Source organism: Anopheles stephensi, chromosome 3 (assembly GCF_013141755.1).
Source record: "Anopheles stephensi strain Indian chromosome 3, UCI_ANSTEP_V1.0, whole genome shotgun sequence".
NCBI classification, from domain to species: Eukaryota; Metazoa; Arthropoda; class Insecta; order Diptera; family Culicidae; genus Anopheles; species Anopheles stephensi.
Genome location: NC_050203.1, coordinates 45,407,836 through 45,427,162, shown reverse-complemented (window position 1 = coordinate 45,427,162; position 19,327 = coordinate 45,407,836). Strand labels below are relative to the sequence as shown.

At 45.8% G+C, this 19,327-nt stretch overlaps 1 protein-coding gene across 6 annotated transcripts in view; it reads right to left on the bottom strand.

Annotated features, from left to right (window-relative positions):
* Positions 1-19,327, bottom strand: part of LOC118511075 (hemicentin-1-like) — a 170,544-nt gene that overhangs the window by 99,902 nt on the left and 51,315 nt on the right. For all 6 annotated transcript variants that reach the window (XM_036053743.1, XM_036053741.1, XM_036053746.1 and 3 more), the window contains exon 3: positions 598-817. In XM_036053743.1, the coding sequence (XP_035909636.1) occupies positions 598-817 (220 nt within the window). The remainder of the gene's footprint in view (positions 1-597; positions 818-19,327) is intronic.

The window sequence follows — 19,327 nt, the reverse complement described above, 5'->3', positions numbered from 1 at the left end:
AAGCGAAGTTCGCTGCTGAAAATGCTCACTGTCATTTCCCGCTCATATCGGCACACCGTGTGCACACGGCAAAATCTCGGCAATGCTTCATGGCACCGCATTATTGGCATCTATCCGCGCGGGCCCGGCTATGCTGGGGATCGGTGCACCGGCCGGTGGGTGCATCAGCGATGATAACGAGCGATCCCGCAGTGCAGACTCTTTTGCCGGTGACGTTCCCACCTCATTTCACCCCCACCACCATCAACTTCCCTCTACCCGACGATGTCCTGGAGGCATAAACCCGCTCATCCAACAAAGTGCAGCAAGCGGGACCGGTTAGTCGGTCGAACGCAGCGAATAATGGATTCGTGATGGTACGTTTATTTGCTCGGCAACATTCGCCTACAATTCGGACCGGCCATTGACCAACACCCCAACCGTCCCATACTCCATCATGAGCTTCATCGGAGCCGGGCGGGATATAAATATGTGCATTTCCGGAGCGGAGACCGCATCCGGAATATTAAACCGGAAGGCCGCGCGATCGGCTGCACTGTTGATTGGCAGTAAATATATGTGCGTGTTTGTAGATGTTGTTTGGCCCACCCTACCTACCTGTAGTTCGTGTTGAGCTGGACACCCTTGATGGCAACATTGTCGAATTTGTTACCGGTCGAACGTGCCCAGTAGTAGGAAAAGTCGCTCGCCGCCGACTGCTCGCTGAAGCGGCATTTCAACGTTACCGTTTCGCCTTCACGTGTGTCCCGGATCTCGTCCGCGGCCACGATGGTGACGAGCGCCAGAAGGGTTGACACCGTCACCGATAATGCCACCGCTGTAAGAGAGAGAAAGAGGGAGGAAAAATGTGAAAGATTGTAGTGAAATGACTCAACACAAGACGCCGTTACGAAAGGTGGCCCAGTGCGGCCAAGTTAATGGGTCGCACAGAATTGTGGACGATGGTGTTCTGAAAGAAAAGGTGATATAAAATCCGTTCTAATGGGTTGTGGTTGCCTTTTGCTAGGGTCTCGGAGTCGGGAATTTCGTTTTATTGCACCCGATGCTGCAAATGTACAATTAACACAGAATAATCGGGTGAGTTTTTCAAGACAAAAAAAAAAGGAACGAAAAAAGAAGACGACGGTGCATTGGAAAATCCATTTCAGTTTTATTGATTTATTAATACAAGTCTAGCCCCCCTTAACGTGATGGGCGAAACCTTTTAGAGTGCTGTTGGTGTTAATCGTGCACGAAAAAGCATGCCGGTTGTGCGTGTGTTCCTTTCCTAACATAAATGATTACTTTAGCCGTTAGCACGTCACAAAAATAAGCTTTAAAGTGACGGGATGGATCCGGGCATAGTCTCCGGAGCGTCCTTCGGCAGACGGCTTGCGAAAGTATATTAGATCATTTCATCGTACCAGATGCACCAAATGTGCAGTCCAGATTATGCTCCGAAGCGCTCCGATCGCTTGGGAAGCGTATGTTGAAGCTTTTTAATGTACAAACACCAACGCCAATTTATGGGAAATTGTTGTAAAAATGTACTTGGTGCTTCGTGACACTGGCTGGTTTATGGGTGGAACATTAAAAAGCATGAAAATTGCTCCGGTAAACGGTAGTCGGAAAACATATTTTTACCAAACCTTTCCCTGAACCGAAGCCCCGCTACTCTGCTAGGTAGTGAAAGACGGCAATGAAGCTATAGGTCCTCGTAGCGCTGGACCAGGGCTACTGGTCGGTAACGATCGTTATGTTAAAAAAATAAAACCAAGTCACAGAAACGCTTTACGCAAATTGTCACTGCTTTATCGCTGGCTGCTATTTTGCAGCCGTTTTTTAACGAGCGTTGTTTGTTCCCTTTATGGTCAGCGCAGTCAGGGTGTCCGGAGACGCGTGTTGTTAAAAATGGCACCCGTATAAAACCCGAGTTCTTGCGGAAAAGTTAGAATAATAATAACGCCATTTTTAATATTCATCCTCCACTCTGGGGTGATCTCAAATTTACAAGCTTTCGGTTGGACCGCAATACATCCAACGATAGCACCCGTATTGTGGGTTGGTAGTCCAGAACAGAGACACACGCGACACATAATTATTTGACATTTACAGTACGGGCCGAAAAATTGGTAGTTTTCCAATTAGAACACATGTGCCCAACCGGGCTGTAAGCACTCGCCAAGGCACAGGATAAAAATACTGTTTCCGGGACATTGGAGTGCAGCACACGCTAGTTAGTCGTTGAGCCAGACACAAACCTAAAAAAAGACGGGATCGGGATTTTTCGAACCGCGAAATTCATTATTCCTCAATCCTTTCACCCAGCTGCCCAGATACGGGTTGAGTTTGCAAGCGCTTACAAGGGCTGATTCATAAATAAAATCCAATCCGCCAAATCCCTCGTCCATGCAGATGCACCTGATGTCGAACCGGATTCTCTGGCCCAAACATAAGTCATCGCCATGATGATGATTTTTAACCATTTCTCGACATGGTGGCCATGGTATCGGTGCGCACACACACACACACACTCACTCACACCCATGCACATGCACTGTGCGGATGCATTTGGGGTACAACCGGTGTATCCTAGCCGCCAACCGGTGCACTTTCCACGTCACGGTTTGTTTTATTTTCGTTGGAGGCATCTAACAAGTCGCGTTGTTTTCGCTTTGATGGTCGCTGCACTTGGTTGGCTGAATGCAGCACTGTACTGCTCTCCGATTCGGGGTGCTTAGTTTGTGGGCTATGAAAGTGCCATCCACGTCCGCGTGTGGCTTTTTTCGGCCAGCAAAAGCAGAAATGTACCAACAAACAAAAAAATGAGCCCACACAAGGAAAAACAAGTAAACGGGAGAAGGTACCGTGGCGCACCCCGGTCGGTGGTCACCCAAAATTTTGCGTCCCAAATCATTGGGGATGGCTTACGGTTCACGGTAGTCGTTTGTTGGTGCTACGGAAGGGGAGGGAGGAGGGGGGGGGGACAAAAAACCACATTCGCGATCGTTGCGAACCAACGGTTTGGTGGTTGATGATGGTCGGCAAGTGCAACCCTTGAGCAGTGGTGAGATATTTACAGTGAAACCATTTGCGTGTAAATTTTGATACCGACAAAATGGGACACCGACCGGCATGGACATTAGCAGGATGGATGGATGCAATGTGTGTGTGTGTGCCCATCGTTGACACCGGTGTTGATGCATCGCGTTGTCCTTAAGGGCCGAAGTGAAGCATAATAATGGAGATGGTGTGCATGGACTTTTTTTGGTTGAACACCTAGATCTCTTTAGTAGCAGTGATGTTTGAACTTGGTACAAATGAATTTTGTATGAACAATAATTATGTATAACATCAGGCATCTAGGATTAATAGCAATCGTAAAAATATATTTAGCGAAGCCATGCATATTATTCGAATATAAACCATGTTTTAATTAATTGTAGCCTAGACAGCAACCTTCATTGTCTTAGATCACTAAGGATGGATTGTGAGAGAAGGACGGTAGGATCAGGTATAGCTACACGGACACGAGCTAAGCACATCAGTTTTAAATATATTATTACCAAAACAGTACATAATTTTAAAGGAAAAATCCAAGGTAGAATTCGCATAGCTATTGTACATATTAGACTCAAGTTTTTGAAAAGGTTGTTTGAAGTCTATTAAGCAAAATATCAAAGAGTTCGTACAATTGTGTAGCAGTTCTACCAGGACAAACAGAACTCAGAAAAAGGAATGATATCAACGGCAATCGATAGAAGAAAGTATATCGTTCCATTTATCCTTTAAAAAGGACAACCTGTGATGTGAGAGTCAAAGAGTCCAGAAACACTAAATCTAAGCCAAGTGAAAAGTACTTAGTGTAAATAAGAAATGTGTTATGTTAGAAAGTTATTTAGATATTGCGTCTTGAATCATTTTCTGATGTTTTATTCGAAATCATCAGACAGTAAAGTCTATTCGCGGAGCAATAAAAAATAAAATTAAACTCCCAATATCTCTGTTAGCCAAGAATTAATATCACGTTTCTTTCGCAAGGAAAACACACCCGGGAAGCCGTGCACGCGTTAATCCAAACGTATTGTTTGATCGACACAACTCACCACGGTACAAATGAGTGTGGATGGGGACGGCATCATTATATGGGGAAAGCTGATCGTTCAACTTAAAATAAAACATTAATCCCGCAAACACACACATTCGTTGTGATTGAATCGAAATTAATAAGCGCAATCAAATAAAATCATTAAGAATGCAATGAACGTTTGCTGCCGGCAGAAAGCGGAAGCTGCAACTGGGAACCCCAAACAAGTACCAGGGACAGCCGAAAACACATTGCATTGGCCGGGGAGCGTAATATTTCACCAAAGCAGGGAACCGGGACACAGCACACACCCCGTACGAAAACAGTAAAAATAAATCCGAAACCGCAACCGGCCACGCGCTTAATGGGCGCGCTTTTGTTGTGTGGCGCAACAAATTGTCTGAAGATAATAAATAAAATAAATAGCAATAGTTTATCCGTTTCACCGTCCGTCCGGCGCGTCGTAGGCGGCAAAAAGCTCGGATCGCGGTAAAGCTGTGCAGTTATTAAAATTAAGCACAAATCGTTAATCATGGTGAAGTTGCGCCAGGCTCTGGTCCTGGTGAAGGTTAAAAAAAGGACACCAACAAACCAACAAAACCCCCCCGGGAGCACAGCAAACTAGGGTGCAGGAAGGGTTAAGCATCCGTGGAACGGGAATGGCTGGCAGGCGCCTTGGGGAGCAGATTAAAAAGTGGTTGTAGAATAAAGTGAGCAGGAATTAAACCAAACCAACAACAAAAAAAGGAATATTCGAAGCAAAAACGCACAACCAACGACCGCTTCACTCTGTTTAGCAACGGCACGAACCCGTGCGCCCGTGCGCCCGGGGAAATCGTGACAACGCGCCGATGTGTCGCCAGGAAGCGCAACGCGTTGACGCAACAGGCGATGATAGCGATGGGGCAAAGGGGTTGAATAGGGCGAGATCTGTGCTGGGATGAAATAATAATTGAAAAACTGCGGACGAATAAAACGGAAGCGAAAGAGAGCGAGAGAGCGGGAAAGAGAGAGAGAGAGAGAAAGAGAGCGATATCGAGCCAAACCAAAGAAAGTCCAGATGTCTCCGTCCTGAGGTTATGGCCCCTGGGTGGTAAACTTTGCAGCTTTAATCCAGTTTCGCCATCGTGAAGCCCAAGCATGAGACATTGTTTGAGCTTTTGAGCTCTCCAGACCCGGTTACCCGTTTCTGCCAGTGTCTTGGCTTGTGTGGTTTTTATCCATTACTGCTGCAAGATGATGATGGGCACACATGCTCTCTGCCGGGCATGTGTGCGTTTCCTTCGCCAGGCGCACATAAACATTTTGCGCGCTTTCGACCAGATCTCGTGGTTCCAAGTACGGTATCCGGTAAATGAAACAATATGTTTTCAGCGGACGACAGACCGCACAAAGGAGAGCAGTTTGCCGTTTTTTCGCTTCTTATGGCTCGTTTTTTTTTGCCTGGCGGCCCTTGGACCGTGGGCCCTTTAAACTGACCAGAACCAACATCCGATACCGATAGGCAGCGCTGGCAGTGCGCGGCGAGTAGGATCAACCGGTAGACGGAATCCGGTGTTTGCCGGTGGTAAAGTTGGCTGTTTGGCCAGAAAAGTTTGTGATATGCAGCCATGCAAAGCATGCGACAGTTCGAATGGGTCTGTCTGAACACAAAAAAAAAACGTCCAGAGGTACGGACAGCAATAACAAGAAGAAAAAAAAAATGTATTGAACGACTTTTCGCTTGAGACGTGTTGTACGAGGTTATGCTCTTGTTCGAGGAACGTGTTTTGCCCTTTTGCTGGTGTCGTTCCGTTTTGGAAGTTGCTCGTTAGCGTAGCGATCGTTTGTAAATTGTCATAAATTAATTTTTACATGCTCTTGCAAATGAACACAGACACACACGCAAGACAATCAGAATGAAGTAACGAAAAGGGGCAAAAGGGGACAAAATGTGTCAACAGAGTTTCTTCCAGCATCAGCTACATAGGCCTAATTGCTTTATATCAAGCCTACGAAATGTAGTCAAATCTATCCCCACCTCATCGATGCATGTGATATACTTCCTGACAAACATGACCAGGCCACTGTAGCGAGTGAGTGTGTGTGTGGCGAAATTTAATAACATATCTGAACGATTGGTACGTTTACATTCTCGCGGACGTTGTTGCACATTGGGCCCAGTTCGTTCGTTGTTTGCAGTACGGCTCGTAATGTTATGCAATCGAGGAAAGCAATTTATGCTGTGATCGGATGCTGCGGCTTGCTAAGGAGAGCTTGTGGCACCGAAAATTGGATACTGTTTTCTTTGGCTTTCTTTGGCGGAGTTCGTTGAATGGTTAACGTTGTGTAGGGAGGAACGCATAAGCATGCAAACAAGAACAATTTTAATTTGTTATCGGAGAGTCTATGGATTTGTTGACTTCCATGCAACTCTTTACACTGTTTTGTTGCGAAGCATAACTTAAATTACATGGATTATCTACTACGAAATATTATTGACGTTGTGAATTGTCATGTTAATCTTATAACTTGAAACATTAACTGACACATCGTTGGGTAAAAATAATGATGAATTTTTATTCTTAAAACAGAGTCCTACATACGAATACATAATGAAAAGTAAAGAATAATAATCGAAAAAAAAATCTAGCTTATCATTCGTATTATTTGAGGAGAGTTTGATAAACAACTTCTAATATTTATTGGGAAAATCAGACTTCAAGGAATAGAAAAAAAATCCATCTGGTGAGCATAAGCATCATCCGGACATCCACAATAGTGTTGGGGACTTGGGGACTTGGAAGTTTCGATGATTCAATCTATAGCAGATTCAAAACGGATTGGAATGATGGGTTCGAATCCGATCGGATCGATTGGAAAATCGATTGGGATAGGGACTCAAAAGTAGCTGGGTTAGAATAGTACTGTTGTTTGCTTATTAGTAGTTTTATATATTCTAGCAAGCGTAATTTTTGGACTGCATCAGTTTTTGACGGTAGAGTGTTGCAAAGTAGAAAAAGGAAACAGGTAAGAACAAAAGCTTTTCTTCTTCTTAGATACTACAACTGCTTTGGCTGAGACGATAGTAAATTCACAAGGCAACACCGGAGTTCAAAGCCCATCTAGTAGACAGTACTGATTATCCAGCTACGGGTAACATCAAGCAACGGAATGCCAGGGAAGAAAAAGAAGATATAATGTGTGGAGATTTTAGAAAATCAAACGAGAGAGAAGAGGCCCATGAAATCAAATGAATGGAAACCTATCTCAAACAAACACATCAATGTATCAAGCAACTAAAAACGTGAAAAGAATCTCAATAGTTCTTCATCATTCGAGAAGGACTACTTTAAAAACTCCAGTTGTGAATCATATTTTTCATCAAGGAGAAGAATATAGATCCATGCTTGAAAAAAGGAGATGCTTGACATCAGAACTCATTGCGACTGCAGTTAGGTCCTAGACCTAGGACAGGTAGTAGACGTTTGGGACAGCTGACAGACGCTTTCTTAAATAACTTCAGAATAACAGTTTTATATCGAGACAAGGGTGACCTCTTTTATCCAGATATATTTCAACCAACTCCCAAGAAGTTTAGCAGATGCATTATTAGTTATTTTAATGCTATTTAGTCATTTCTATCCTTTGATCTTTTGTTGGCATCCCATCAAATATATTCAAACTTCCTTTTTTTTTTGCAGATCATCCATTTATCTGAAAATGAAACTGCTCACTGTGACTGCTCTACAAATGTTTCCCAGAAGCCGTGCTGTCAAGGACGCACCGCCATCAGACGCCCAGATCGGATGATGGGAATGATAAGTCAATTTACCAAACGGCCTCCAGTATTCTTCTAGGAGGGCAAACAATATCAAACAAACAAAAATCGGAGCAAAAAACCCGGCCAAATAAGAACAAAAACCATACGAACGGCAATTGTATGTGCCGATGGGTATCCGATGCAAGATGGCAGATAAAAGCACTATATGGGAATCTGCTCGAAATAGTGCGAGTCAAAATGTGAAACTGCTGAAGGAAAAACGCAAAAAGTGCTGAACGGAGTGGTTCATCTGATTTCGTTTTATTTTCTTGTTTATGCTTGGCTCTGTGTATGCACGAGCAGTGTGCCAGATATTTGGATTCTTTTTTTTTCTGTCTTATGTGAACTACAGCTGGAACAAGCGATAGGGTTGTAGTTCTCTGGCACAAATCACAACTATTATAGCCCTTTGCGGAAGTTAGCTCAGCGTATGATTTTTCTCCCATCTGCCGTGTGTTGCAGCATTGTTTTCCTCCGGTGCAGCACGTTTTGGGTATGTGTGTGTGTGCTTTTTTCTTTCCGTTCCCTACCGAAGCGAAAACCACAATTCGACAACCAACCGTGACACCACAGTGAGACCAAGTTTTGCCATCGCAAAACGGATACCCTGTTTACGTGCGTTTCAGCAGGAATGTCACTGATTAGATTTAGGTTTTCAACAACTCCGGAGTCAGCAGATCCTACCGAGCGGACTTGAGTGTCCAGCCGAAAGTCCGGTAGTTCCGTGAAGTAGAAAGCCAATTTTTCGATCTAAATCCTTACCGGGAGATTGGGTTTTTCGGGGGCCAAAAAACGAGCAGCAGACGACGGAAAGGGTGAACCACTAGCTTGGAGCAGCCGGAGCCTCTGGCCGATCGAGCGATACCGAGCCCGATAGCAGTACGTTTGATGGATAATACACTAAACGGATTCGAAATGAAATTATAAACTTTTCCCCCTGATGCAATAGGAGTGCTTGAGATTTTCGGTACCGGTATCGGAGGCGAGCCTGCCACGACCGTGGCCGACCGATTGATCCGGACGCTTTTTCCGCGCTGGCAGCGATGAAAATGAGATTTATATCGAAACTTTCCTTCACTCACCCAAAATCGATCAAAACTTTGTGGCCGCAGGTTGATAGTGGGAGGGAGGGTTGGGGTGGCAAGAAGAAATTGAAATTCTGGTCCAGGTTTCGCTTTTCGGAAGTTAGCAAGCATTTAGGCAGTGTTTTTGTTGCTGATACTTGCTGCGGGCGTTCCCTCAGCGCCGAAACGGTTTCTGGTCGTCGTCCGTGGGCCCGACTCATGTATATTCGATGTTCGGGGCTAAGACTTTAGGTCACCGGCGACGGTATTGCATATATTCGAATTTCGCGCAGCAAGGAAAATTGTAAGAAAAATTGAAAACACGAACGCACTTACGACTTAAGGTGAGTTTCAACTCCAGTCACAAGGAGCCGTTAAAGAAAGCACCAGAACGCTGGAGGAAGTGCCAAGTTGTAAGCAACACCTGGTGAGCATCCGTCGCGTCCCGAAAGACTCGCCACACACACAGTCACACATGCACGATTCACGTACGACACGAGTCCAATTGTTTTGACAGTTTGACTTCTAAGACGCTGTCAGGTGCAGTGAACCATTTCGAACACCTAAGTACCTTTCGTAAAAGGCCCCGACAAAACCTCCGCCGGCACCTACCCACGTGCTACTTGAGCCGGGTACGGTTGTCGGTTCGCTCGTTGTTCCCGAAATGGGAAACAAGCGAATCCTTGCCCGAGAACAGTAAACACCCAATGGTAAAACAGTCGCCTTCCTACCTAGAAATAGGAGTTAATTTGTCGCTTCAACAGATCTCAAAATGACACTCTTGAACTCGGAACGTGGTACGTGGAAGCCGAACGGGGCTCGTTCCGGAAGGACTCGGTAACATCATTTGACGTGTTTTTGCTACTCTGGGCGGATGGGCTTGTGGGTAAAAGCTTTAAAAGAAGAGTATCCGAAAAGAATTACACGCCAGGCCAGGCGTTTAGGCGGTACAGCACGTGGACAGTAAATGTGGCAGGAACATGAACCTTTAATTGGAGACATTGGAAAAAGGTCAAAACGTCTTGTTTCCGCTGTTTGCTGCGCTTGTACCAGAGTTCAGCTTGGTGTAGAAGGTCTTGTTTTTTGTTCTTGTTGCGAGCCTGGAGTTCAGTTTTGATACATTTTCTTCCGGAGTGTCCTCATAAGCACCACATAAAACAGATAAATGCGCCATTGATTGATGTCAATGCTTGAATGCCCAGAAATATCGGGCATTGAGGTGACGTTTGATGAAACGCGTTCCCTTTTGCCGGCTATTTGCCATATAAATCTACGTGTGGGTAGTTCTCCCTCGCGCGACAGGGCAATAAATTTGCTAAGCAGGGAAAAGAAATAACTACCAGCGGTGAGTAAATATTGACACTGCTGTTGAATGTTGACCGAGTTGTTGCCTCGGCAGCGAACAGCAAACAGCGCGAACGTTTGGGGCACGGAACGCTAAACTCGATTATAAGTTAATTGAAGAAAACACAAACAAATTTAGCCAGCCAAAGTTCGGCGAAGCCTCATTTTCCGGCCTGCATCCAGGCAGCAGACACGCAGTAGAACTGCCGAACCCGGCTGCCTGATTTCGATTTGGCCCAAAGGAGTTCCTGGTGCTTTGTTCGTCTCAGGCTCGTCCGGGTTCTTTCCCAGGAGCAGCCACCTACGAACAAAAAATCCAGGCGCTCCACTTTCCCAGCCGTGGACAAAAAGGCGCTCGTTCGAGTTCGTGCGCCAAAGTATTCGGCCCCACAGGAAGTGACACGGAAAAGTCTTTTACCGGTCGTCTTACTTTTCTCTTGCTGTGCCATGGTCCCATCCGTAATCCATATGGTTTTTCGATTTGTTTGACGATTCAGGATTCAGCTTAGCCGGCAAGGGATGGATGCCGTGTATTTGGCGACCGTCCTTCTCCACCAGGGAAAGAGGCTGGCTGGCGCGTCATAATCTCATTTTGTTTATCTAACTTTCTTTTTCCGGTGAATCGATTCCCGCAGCACACGCTCGGTGTACTCTACGTATGGTAATGCGGTATGGCCCCCAACTGACGATTACGTGTGTGCGTGGGTTTGTGATTCGTACCAGTGGAAGTTTAGAAAACTCTTTCTCAGTAAAACAGATTGGATTCATGTTTCAGGTTTGGCGAAAAGGACATCCCGCGGCTCTTTCTGCAGTCCAATTCCAGTCGGTATGCTTGTACTCCCAGCACTGCAATGTTGTAGAAGGAAAAGTTGCTTATTGAAAATACTAAATGATTCATAAACGGCGTGTTTCTTAAACCACTTTTTTACCGCTCCTTAGTGCGTGTGTGTGTGTGAAATGTTTTAGCACAAAATTATCGAGAGTGTTGGTAGATAATTTAATTAGCTCGGTAGCTTTCCTTGAGATGGAGCAGCAGCAACAGCAGCGGCACACCGGGACAGGACGTCGGATCCGGGATATGCTGCAAGCTGCACGCCACCGACATAATTCATGACGGTTCGTAATGCAAGGAATGGTAATTTTCCAGTTCTAGCAGCTAAGCGTCAACCCCGCGGACTCACCCTCACTCCTGTCCGGCGGATGAGCCAGCGGCAAACATCACCAAGACGCGCGGCGTATCCTGTTCGCTTAGCGACTGAAAGGACCGAGCAAACGAGCGGTTGCTGGCTGGCGCTGCGCAATTGAATTTAATTCAGTTTGGTATCACTTTTCCGCAATTTTTCATACTTACTGCTGTGGGACTAAGCATCTCCAAGCAGTCCCCGCTGGAAAAGTGGCCACTTTGGCGTATGGTGTAAGGATTGCGTGCGCCCCCAGAAGGACTTTCGCGCCCGGAAGAGTATCTCACTCTTCCGCTCGTTCCCACGGTTTCGGATGCTGCTGGCGAACGAGGTGAGATGGTAATGAATAAAATATGCAGGCAAAATTAGACAAATGGGAACGAGCGGTACAAATTGCTCACGTTCAGTTTCCGCCCGGTTTGAACCTTGAGGGCGCCCGGGGGCAGCGATGGTGTTGCTGGTACGGCGGCAGTACGAAAGTTAACTAGATTCTCGGCAGGATCTCGTTTAGCACTACGATTGCTCCGAAACGGCAGCGAACCGCGGCTCGCAGCCGCCCAGGGTGTGCCCCACTACGGTTGTTCCCGGTGGAGAAACGCTTTTCCCACTTTAAAGAAAGTAAACCCCGGAAAGCTAGAACGCAGTGGCGTGGTGGGACAAACTACTGTTAAAAATATTATGATGCACTGCTCGCCCGACCGCCCACCTTGGCGACCCGTCTCACCAAAGGTACAACGTGCTTAAACTGCAGAATTCTGCACTCAGCAGCTATCCGATTCAAATCACACAAACTGGCTGCGCAAAACTGGCGCATCGCCCGGGAAGGAAGCACCTTCGCGGGCAGCAGATTGTTTTGGCTTCGGTGTTACATCCTCCCGGTAAGAGTCGTTGCGCGAAAAGTGCATTCATCGCTTGGGCGATTTTCCGGTAATCACGATCGTACCAGCTCCTGCCAGGCAAAAGAGACCGCCGTCGGTAGAGAGAGAGAGAGAGCGAGGGAACGAAAAAGTTTGGATAAAGCTGGTGGTCTAACGTGGCTGACGTTTCGGGTGGCGTTTTTTGGAAGTAATTAGTGTGCGGGCAGGCAACAGTTGCCGCTTTCGACGCTCGGCATCCAAGTGCTTAAGAATATTATTGTTAACCACTCTTGGGTTTTCTTTTTGCGCTGTAATGAACAATGTTGGTGGTTGGAAGTTTTCGTAGCAACGCGCTTCCCCAAAACTGGCGTTACCGTACAATGCGAAGATAATGATGTCGGACTAATGGCGGAGTATGATAAGAGTTTTGCGATGTGTCAAAGCTCGATTCATGCTGAGCAGAATTGCTAGTGTCCCAGTCGCAAGGGATTTAGCAAACTTTGCTGCTGATATGATACGCATTATGATGGCAATTCTTTGTTGGCGAGTTGAGTTCGAAGAAAATCGGTGAACAAATCGTTTGCCAATCAGAGAGATTTCTGGGAGGATTTTTTTGTTGTTGCTCTGCGCAAACCAAAAACTTTTGTTTCCCACCTGAAGGTTATGGATGCCAAAAGGTAAAACATAGCACACATCCATACACATTCCAAACGAGAATCAGAAAAATAAAACCACGACGACCGACATCATCAACCGTCGACAACTTTGTCCATTTTGCTAGCGAGAGGCCTTCCCGAGCGTTGGCGCTTGTTCTAAACCAACCGTACACACAATCGACCAAGAAATCGAACACAATCGAAAAATCGATCATTGAAAAGATTGCTGAAAGTTTGTCCCGAAGGGATTGCTTGCTTCCTCCACCGGTTGCCCGGTGCCCGGAGAAGTGTCAAAAGCACCACAGCCCCCGAGAAGATATACGGTCAAATGACATTAGTTTATATCGCGATTATCAGCCTAACGGAGCACTCCGCAGGCACGAAGAGGAAAGATTTGCAACCGCCTGGGAAATCATCATTCCGCACTATTTCCCAATCCAGCCGATTTCCCACCTGTCCCAACTGGCTGCTCTCCCACCAACCTACGTTGGGCCATTGAAGGCGTCATTCAATCTGCGACCGCCCCCCCTCCCTCTCCGTGTCCCTTTTTTCAGCGAGTATCCCTGTGACTTTGGCACACGTGACTTGTCCTCGGGTCGTGCCCGAGAACGTGACAAGATTGGGTGAAAACTGTTGGGAATTTGGTGCTGCTTCGAGATGCTGCCTCGATCGAAAGTTAGCTGAGTGTGTAAAATGTGTCACATTTGTGCCTCCGTCCGACAGTAGTGGCCCAAACAGGGCTCAGGCCAGGAATCTGGCACCGAACCGAGTGGTGTGTGTGTGTGTGTGTGAGCGAGAATTGGATGCGAAATTTAGTCTGATAGAACCAATCAGTAGTCGATTGGCATCATTCTTGCCGACGTGCGAACTGGTCCGGGCGGATGGGGACGAAGTGCTGGGGCTGCTGCTGAGAATCGGCGTGAGGAATTAATTTTGTATGCAAATGAACAAAAATGGCAAGTTGTGTGTTGTTGTGGTGGCTGCCGTCGTACCGGATGGATGTTCGATGGTTTTGTCAAATTGATTTGCAATGTTGCGAGAAAATTGTTGCGAGAGGAGCAGCACCGGAACGGTGAGAAGATCCGTGTCCCGGTGGAGGGTACAATTAATATAACAGAAAATTGAATAGTTGTAAGACACAACTGCTCTCGATCGTTTTGGGGTTGCTCAACAACTAGGACGAGAGTACATCCCTTTTTTTTCGCTGCCACTTTGGATTGCGACATGCCGGGTGCCGGACATGGCCGGAATTCCTGCACCAAGAAACAATCGTATTCCGACACGGGAATGACAATGCTCATCCATCAAGCAAGACATGGTGCATACAGCACCAACTTCGACAAATCTAGTTAATGAATATTACATACACCTTGAGCCATCATAAAGGTGACAAGGAATGCTATTGCTGTGCAGGTGTTCGCCGAGCTGGAAATTCATGTCAACAAGGACCCTAGATAATGTCAAACAGGTCCCCTTATGATGCACCGTCAAATAGCAAGGTTTCATTTGGAGCGCCAGCACCAGCCTGTTTATGCCTCCCGATCGGCATCAGGCGTCGGCACATTGAGATTGGAATGTGCGAAGGTGCACGCAATTACTTAGATCCGTGCCGAAAAGTGTGTGTTCGCAAGTGTGTGGAGAGCTGTGCGTGAAGCATTGTCTGCATTATTGAAGCATCCATCAGCGTCTCCGTGATTACGGCCACAAATTCCTGCCATCAATAAAGGGAAACGCTTTTGAAGCGCAAGGATGCGAATTAGGCTGAATTATGTGGCCAAAACCGTGTGTGTATATTGACCGGATTAGACTCGGGTGCACAGTAAATCCTTTCACGATTAAATGACGCCTAGCGATGCGATATTCGGTCCGTTGGCCATCAATCGTGTGTTGAAGCTTTAAAATGCAGCAATTGTTTCTGTCTGTTGGTCTCGTTCTGGAGGATGATTATTCCGCACGTTGAAGTGTTTAAATGGGAACCAGCGGCGAAACGATTCCATTGGTCCTATTTTTGGGAACCCAACTATTAGTCTGCTGCCACAATTATATCTCACGATCTCAGACAAAATCATTCGCAAATATTTAGCCGTTTCGCCCCGGACACTGGTATCACAATCGTCGGAACATCTCATTTTAATCTAATCGTCTCAGTTTTGCCGGTCCGAGCAGAACGTGTGGCGAACGAAAGTGAACTGTTCCACCACTGCGTTACCCTTAATTGCCTACATTACAAGGCTCGCGCCGGCTTTCGTCGATCGTGGGAAGTTGTCCACCAAGTGGAGAGTACATTTTGAAGCCACCAAATGATAAGACACTGACTGTCGCGTCATCTCGCTGACGACGCTGGCTTTACCAGCGACAAAGAATGACATAGATTGTGAAGTGCGTTGTCGGAACAGTCGATTACTTAGCCGGCGCGATCTTATCGTTCTTACAAATCTTCCGCCCGGCAACGGATCTTTTATCGTCATCGCCGGAGCACTTTGGAATGGTTTCGCCGGACTCGTGGCTGCGGATGACTAATTGCCTGCAGCAGGCCTCTTGCAGTGAACTTTCCGGACCATCGCAGTTCGGCCGCCCGAACGTGCACGTTTCATTCCGTTCAACCTCAGTTGTGTATTGTGTCTTTAACTGCTGAGCTTACTCGAAACTGCTCCATTTCTGTCTGGCCCTGTGCTAGAGGTGGTTTTTTTCTTTGCTCGCGGTGGAGAAACCGAGCGTGCTTCATGACACTCGACTTATACTGCCCCATCGCAGTTTGGTTATCTGGCGGACCATTTCGTGCCCTTTACAAGTCCATCAAGCGACCGGCAAACGGCAAGAAAAAAAGGGGTTGTCGGATGAAAAGATGCCATCAAACTGTGGTCGATAATGTAGGCTGTACTTTTCGAGGGGGAATCGTAAGAACAAGCTTGGAGTGGAAAAAATGTGTGTCCGCCAGGGAAGTCCCGCTTTGGAATGGGTTCAAAGATCCAGGCCCACATTGTCGTTGGCCATTGTTTTGACAACAAACTGGCACTATTGCGCATGAGAAACACGTGAAGCCGGCTGACGGTGGACCATCAATAGAGATTAAAATCTGTGGAATCCTCAATGCCGCCGACCGTTGGAATTATCCGCCAGTATTTGAAGTCCGCAATGGCGCAATGCTTCACGAGCCGTTGCTCTGTCGTTTTGCCGTTCGGCGCAAGGTTTCATCTGAGTGCGGGACAAACTTTTGCCGATGACAATGTTGATGTGTATCACACACACACACGCTTCAGCCATTCACATTCGTTGACCAGTTTTTTATGTGTCATAGTCGTTTTTAACTTACCATTCGACCATTGTTTAGCACTGGAAACGGGTTATGCGTGCGGGACGAAGAGGGTGAACAGCGGGCAGAAGCGACTAATGATGGCTTATGCTGCTGGGCTGGGTTATTTTCGACTACCTACTGTACAATTACCGTGCATCGGTTCCTGTCATTTCATCATCATCGGCTCAACTCCTTCGCGGGAGCCCCGGGAGGATTTATTTGTTGAAAGAGTCCGCCCGTCCGGGTCCATAGAAATCGAACCCATGCTCTTGGATCGCGTGAGCTCAATGCGCGACTGCTTTTCCTTCAGGACACTCACCGTACGATGATGATAAATCACCGCCAGGAAGTAGCGCTGGAAAAAAGAGCAGCTCCAGACGCTTGCAGTCACTCAGTCATTTTATCTGACGGGCATAGGAATAGACGGGCCTTGGAATAACATAGAACGCGATCCGAAATCCAAAAGCGCTCCGAGGACATGAAAAAATAATAATGAAAATTCAATTTCAACTGCCTTCTGTTACTTTGGACTCCTTCCGGTAATTCCACCGCCACCATCGCCACACATCCATGCACATTGCCGGCAGCAAAATGTGCTTCCCCATGCGTGGTGTGACAGAGACATTACTTTTCATTCGATTTTAATTTCTTCAAAAAATATTTACTTTGCCCGGCGGCTCTATCGTCGTCCCGTCCTGTCCGTCGACGAAGGAACGAGGGACTGTAAGTGTGGTTGGTCCGTTCGGGTTTTTTGGTTCATTATTAATTTAGCCATTTGAAGAATATCTTGCCTTTTTCTTCTGGCGCATTCTGCCCAAACCTTCTACTACGCCGGGCGACTCTTTGTACAGCTTTTGAAAACACGAAAATGTTGCTTTTTCCCGCACCGTGTTTTCGTTGTTGGCATTTTTCCCATTTGCCATATTTCAGTGTTTTTCTTTCGCCAGGACCCTTCTTACTGAGCGGCAACACACACACACACACTCGCAAACCGGCATGTCGGCATCTTCCGGTGGTTTCCGGCGCATATCTGCTGAAGCGAAAAACGATAACGATGACCGCAAGGAAACAATGGACAGGTATCTGGGTTCTGGGTGGCAGCGTATGCTCACGAATGTGCTACGGGCGGTTTGTTATGATTGGATCTGAGATTAATTCGAAAACTGGCAAGGAAAACATTCGAGCGAGAGGTTTCGTGTGTCTGCCAGGGTAGGGTGGCTTAATTTGAAGTGTTTTTCTTTGGTCACCCATTCGTCTCTCGCGCTCCATGCTAAACAAACGACCCTCGGGAGTGATCAATGAAATGATGAATGATAGAACGTTCATTATTAGCTTCCTCGGAAGGATTGTAGCAAATGGAAGTTATGAGACAATGTTTTTCATTTAAAAAGCAAATATCTGTGAGCATAAAAAAACTGGTGTACGGTTTTTTCGTCACAGTGAGGTTGTCATAAGTTCCCCTTATTGATAAAATTTTCTTAACGTAATTGTTCAATTCATATGAACAGGTTGATATGAATAAAAAAGAAGCCATGATATAATCTGCCCCAAATTTTGTGCAGAGTTTCGTGAGCTTTAAAAAGCTTATGGCCAGATAATTTGATTAAAAACTCAAGACTACTAGTGGTACAAGTCTTTTTTTTTTGAGAAGTTTAGAAGGCGACAAGTCATCGAATATTTGGTGATTGAAAACCATCATATAATATTGAGGATGATCGCGAAACACTTTAGCGTATCTCACGAAACGATTTACAAGATTTTTGGTGGACAATAGGCCAGGAAGCTTGTGGTTGCTCGGTTCGTCCCAAGGGAAATGCATTTTCTCCAAAAACTTCATCGAAAGAAGGAAGTGAAAGACGTATTTAGGCATGTAAATAGTTACCAAAAATTCATTCTACGGTGAACAGGTGAAAACACGAGAGTCTTGTACCAAAATTGAACTCGATCCACACAAAAGTGGGCGACTTCTTTGAACACGCAGTGACGTCCAATATGTGTTAAAGTTGAATAATAGAAAAACAGGAAATTTGAAAATTAAGAGTGATCCTACACTAATGTCCGTCTCTATTTGTTTTCACGACTGGAAAAAACCTGCTGATGTACTTCCTCTTATAAGGCTTACCTTGAAGGCGCTGAAGTTAGTTTCGATTATTTAACAACTATTTCCAGCTATTTTTTTAATCAATTTTCAATATTTTGTATGCAGCATGTATATTGCTAGTTTGATAAAAAAGATGTAAACATACGGTATGTGGCATTCTCAATATGTTTGTCATGGATATTTGAAGGTTTCATGGTAATAATAGTCTGCCAACATTCCATCCATTTTCGAACCCAAATTTCCCGCTTTCTCGCTGCTATCGATTTTCTCTTGCAAACTACGAACAGAGTGCTCCCGGGTTTTATTTATTACACTCCTCGAACAATTTTATTTGTCACACAACTTGTATGACAGCAACGATATGTGCAATGATGATGCATCGAGCAAAGGATTGAAATGGGCAAATCTCTTTTCCCAACCACAGACACCCACTCGCGTGCATCTTTTTTGTTTGTTGCGGTGATACGCACAGCTATTGAAACCCAGTGTATAAAGACATAAAAGCAGCAGGACGAGATAAATTGACTCAGTGCAATGGCAAAGAAAAAAAGTGAACCAAGACACCCTTTTGCCGAGGGGTTGAACAGTGCGGTTACGGGCAAGCGTTTAACAAATGGCGAGTGTGTGTGCGTGTGGATGCTCTTTCGCAAATAGAGAAATGCATCTGCAAAAACGGCAAAAACCAATCACCAGGGTTCGGTCATGGGAGCGCTTCGGTACATGTGCAAGTGAAATGAGAAAATACATTCGTCTGTTATCATACTTTTTTATAACGATGTTAGTATGAATTTAACCGTACCGTAGATCATTTGTGCTATGGCGTTGTGATTTTTAATTCGGTACGTAATTAAATCAAAGTAAAAGTAAGCTAGCACCTCGCCCTGAGTGAGAGTTGTATCTTCAAAGTTGCCCAGAGACCGACAGAGTTCTCGTGATCTGGGAATGATGAGAAAGTAATCGT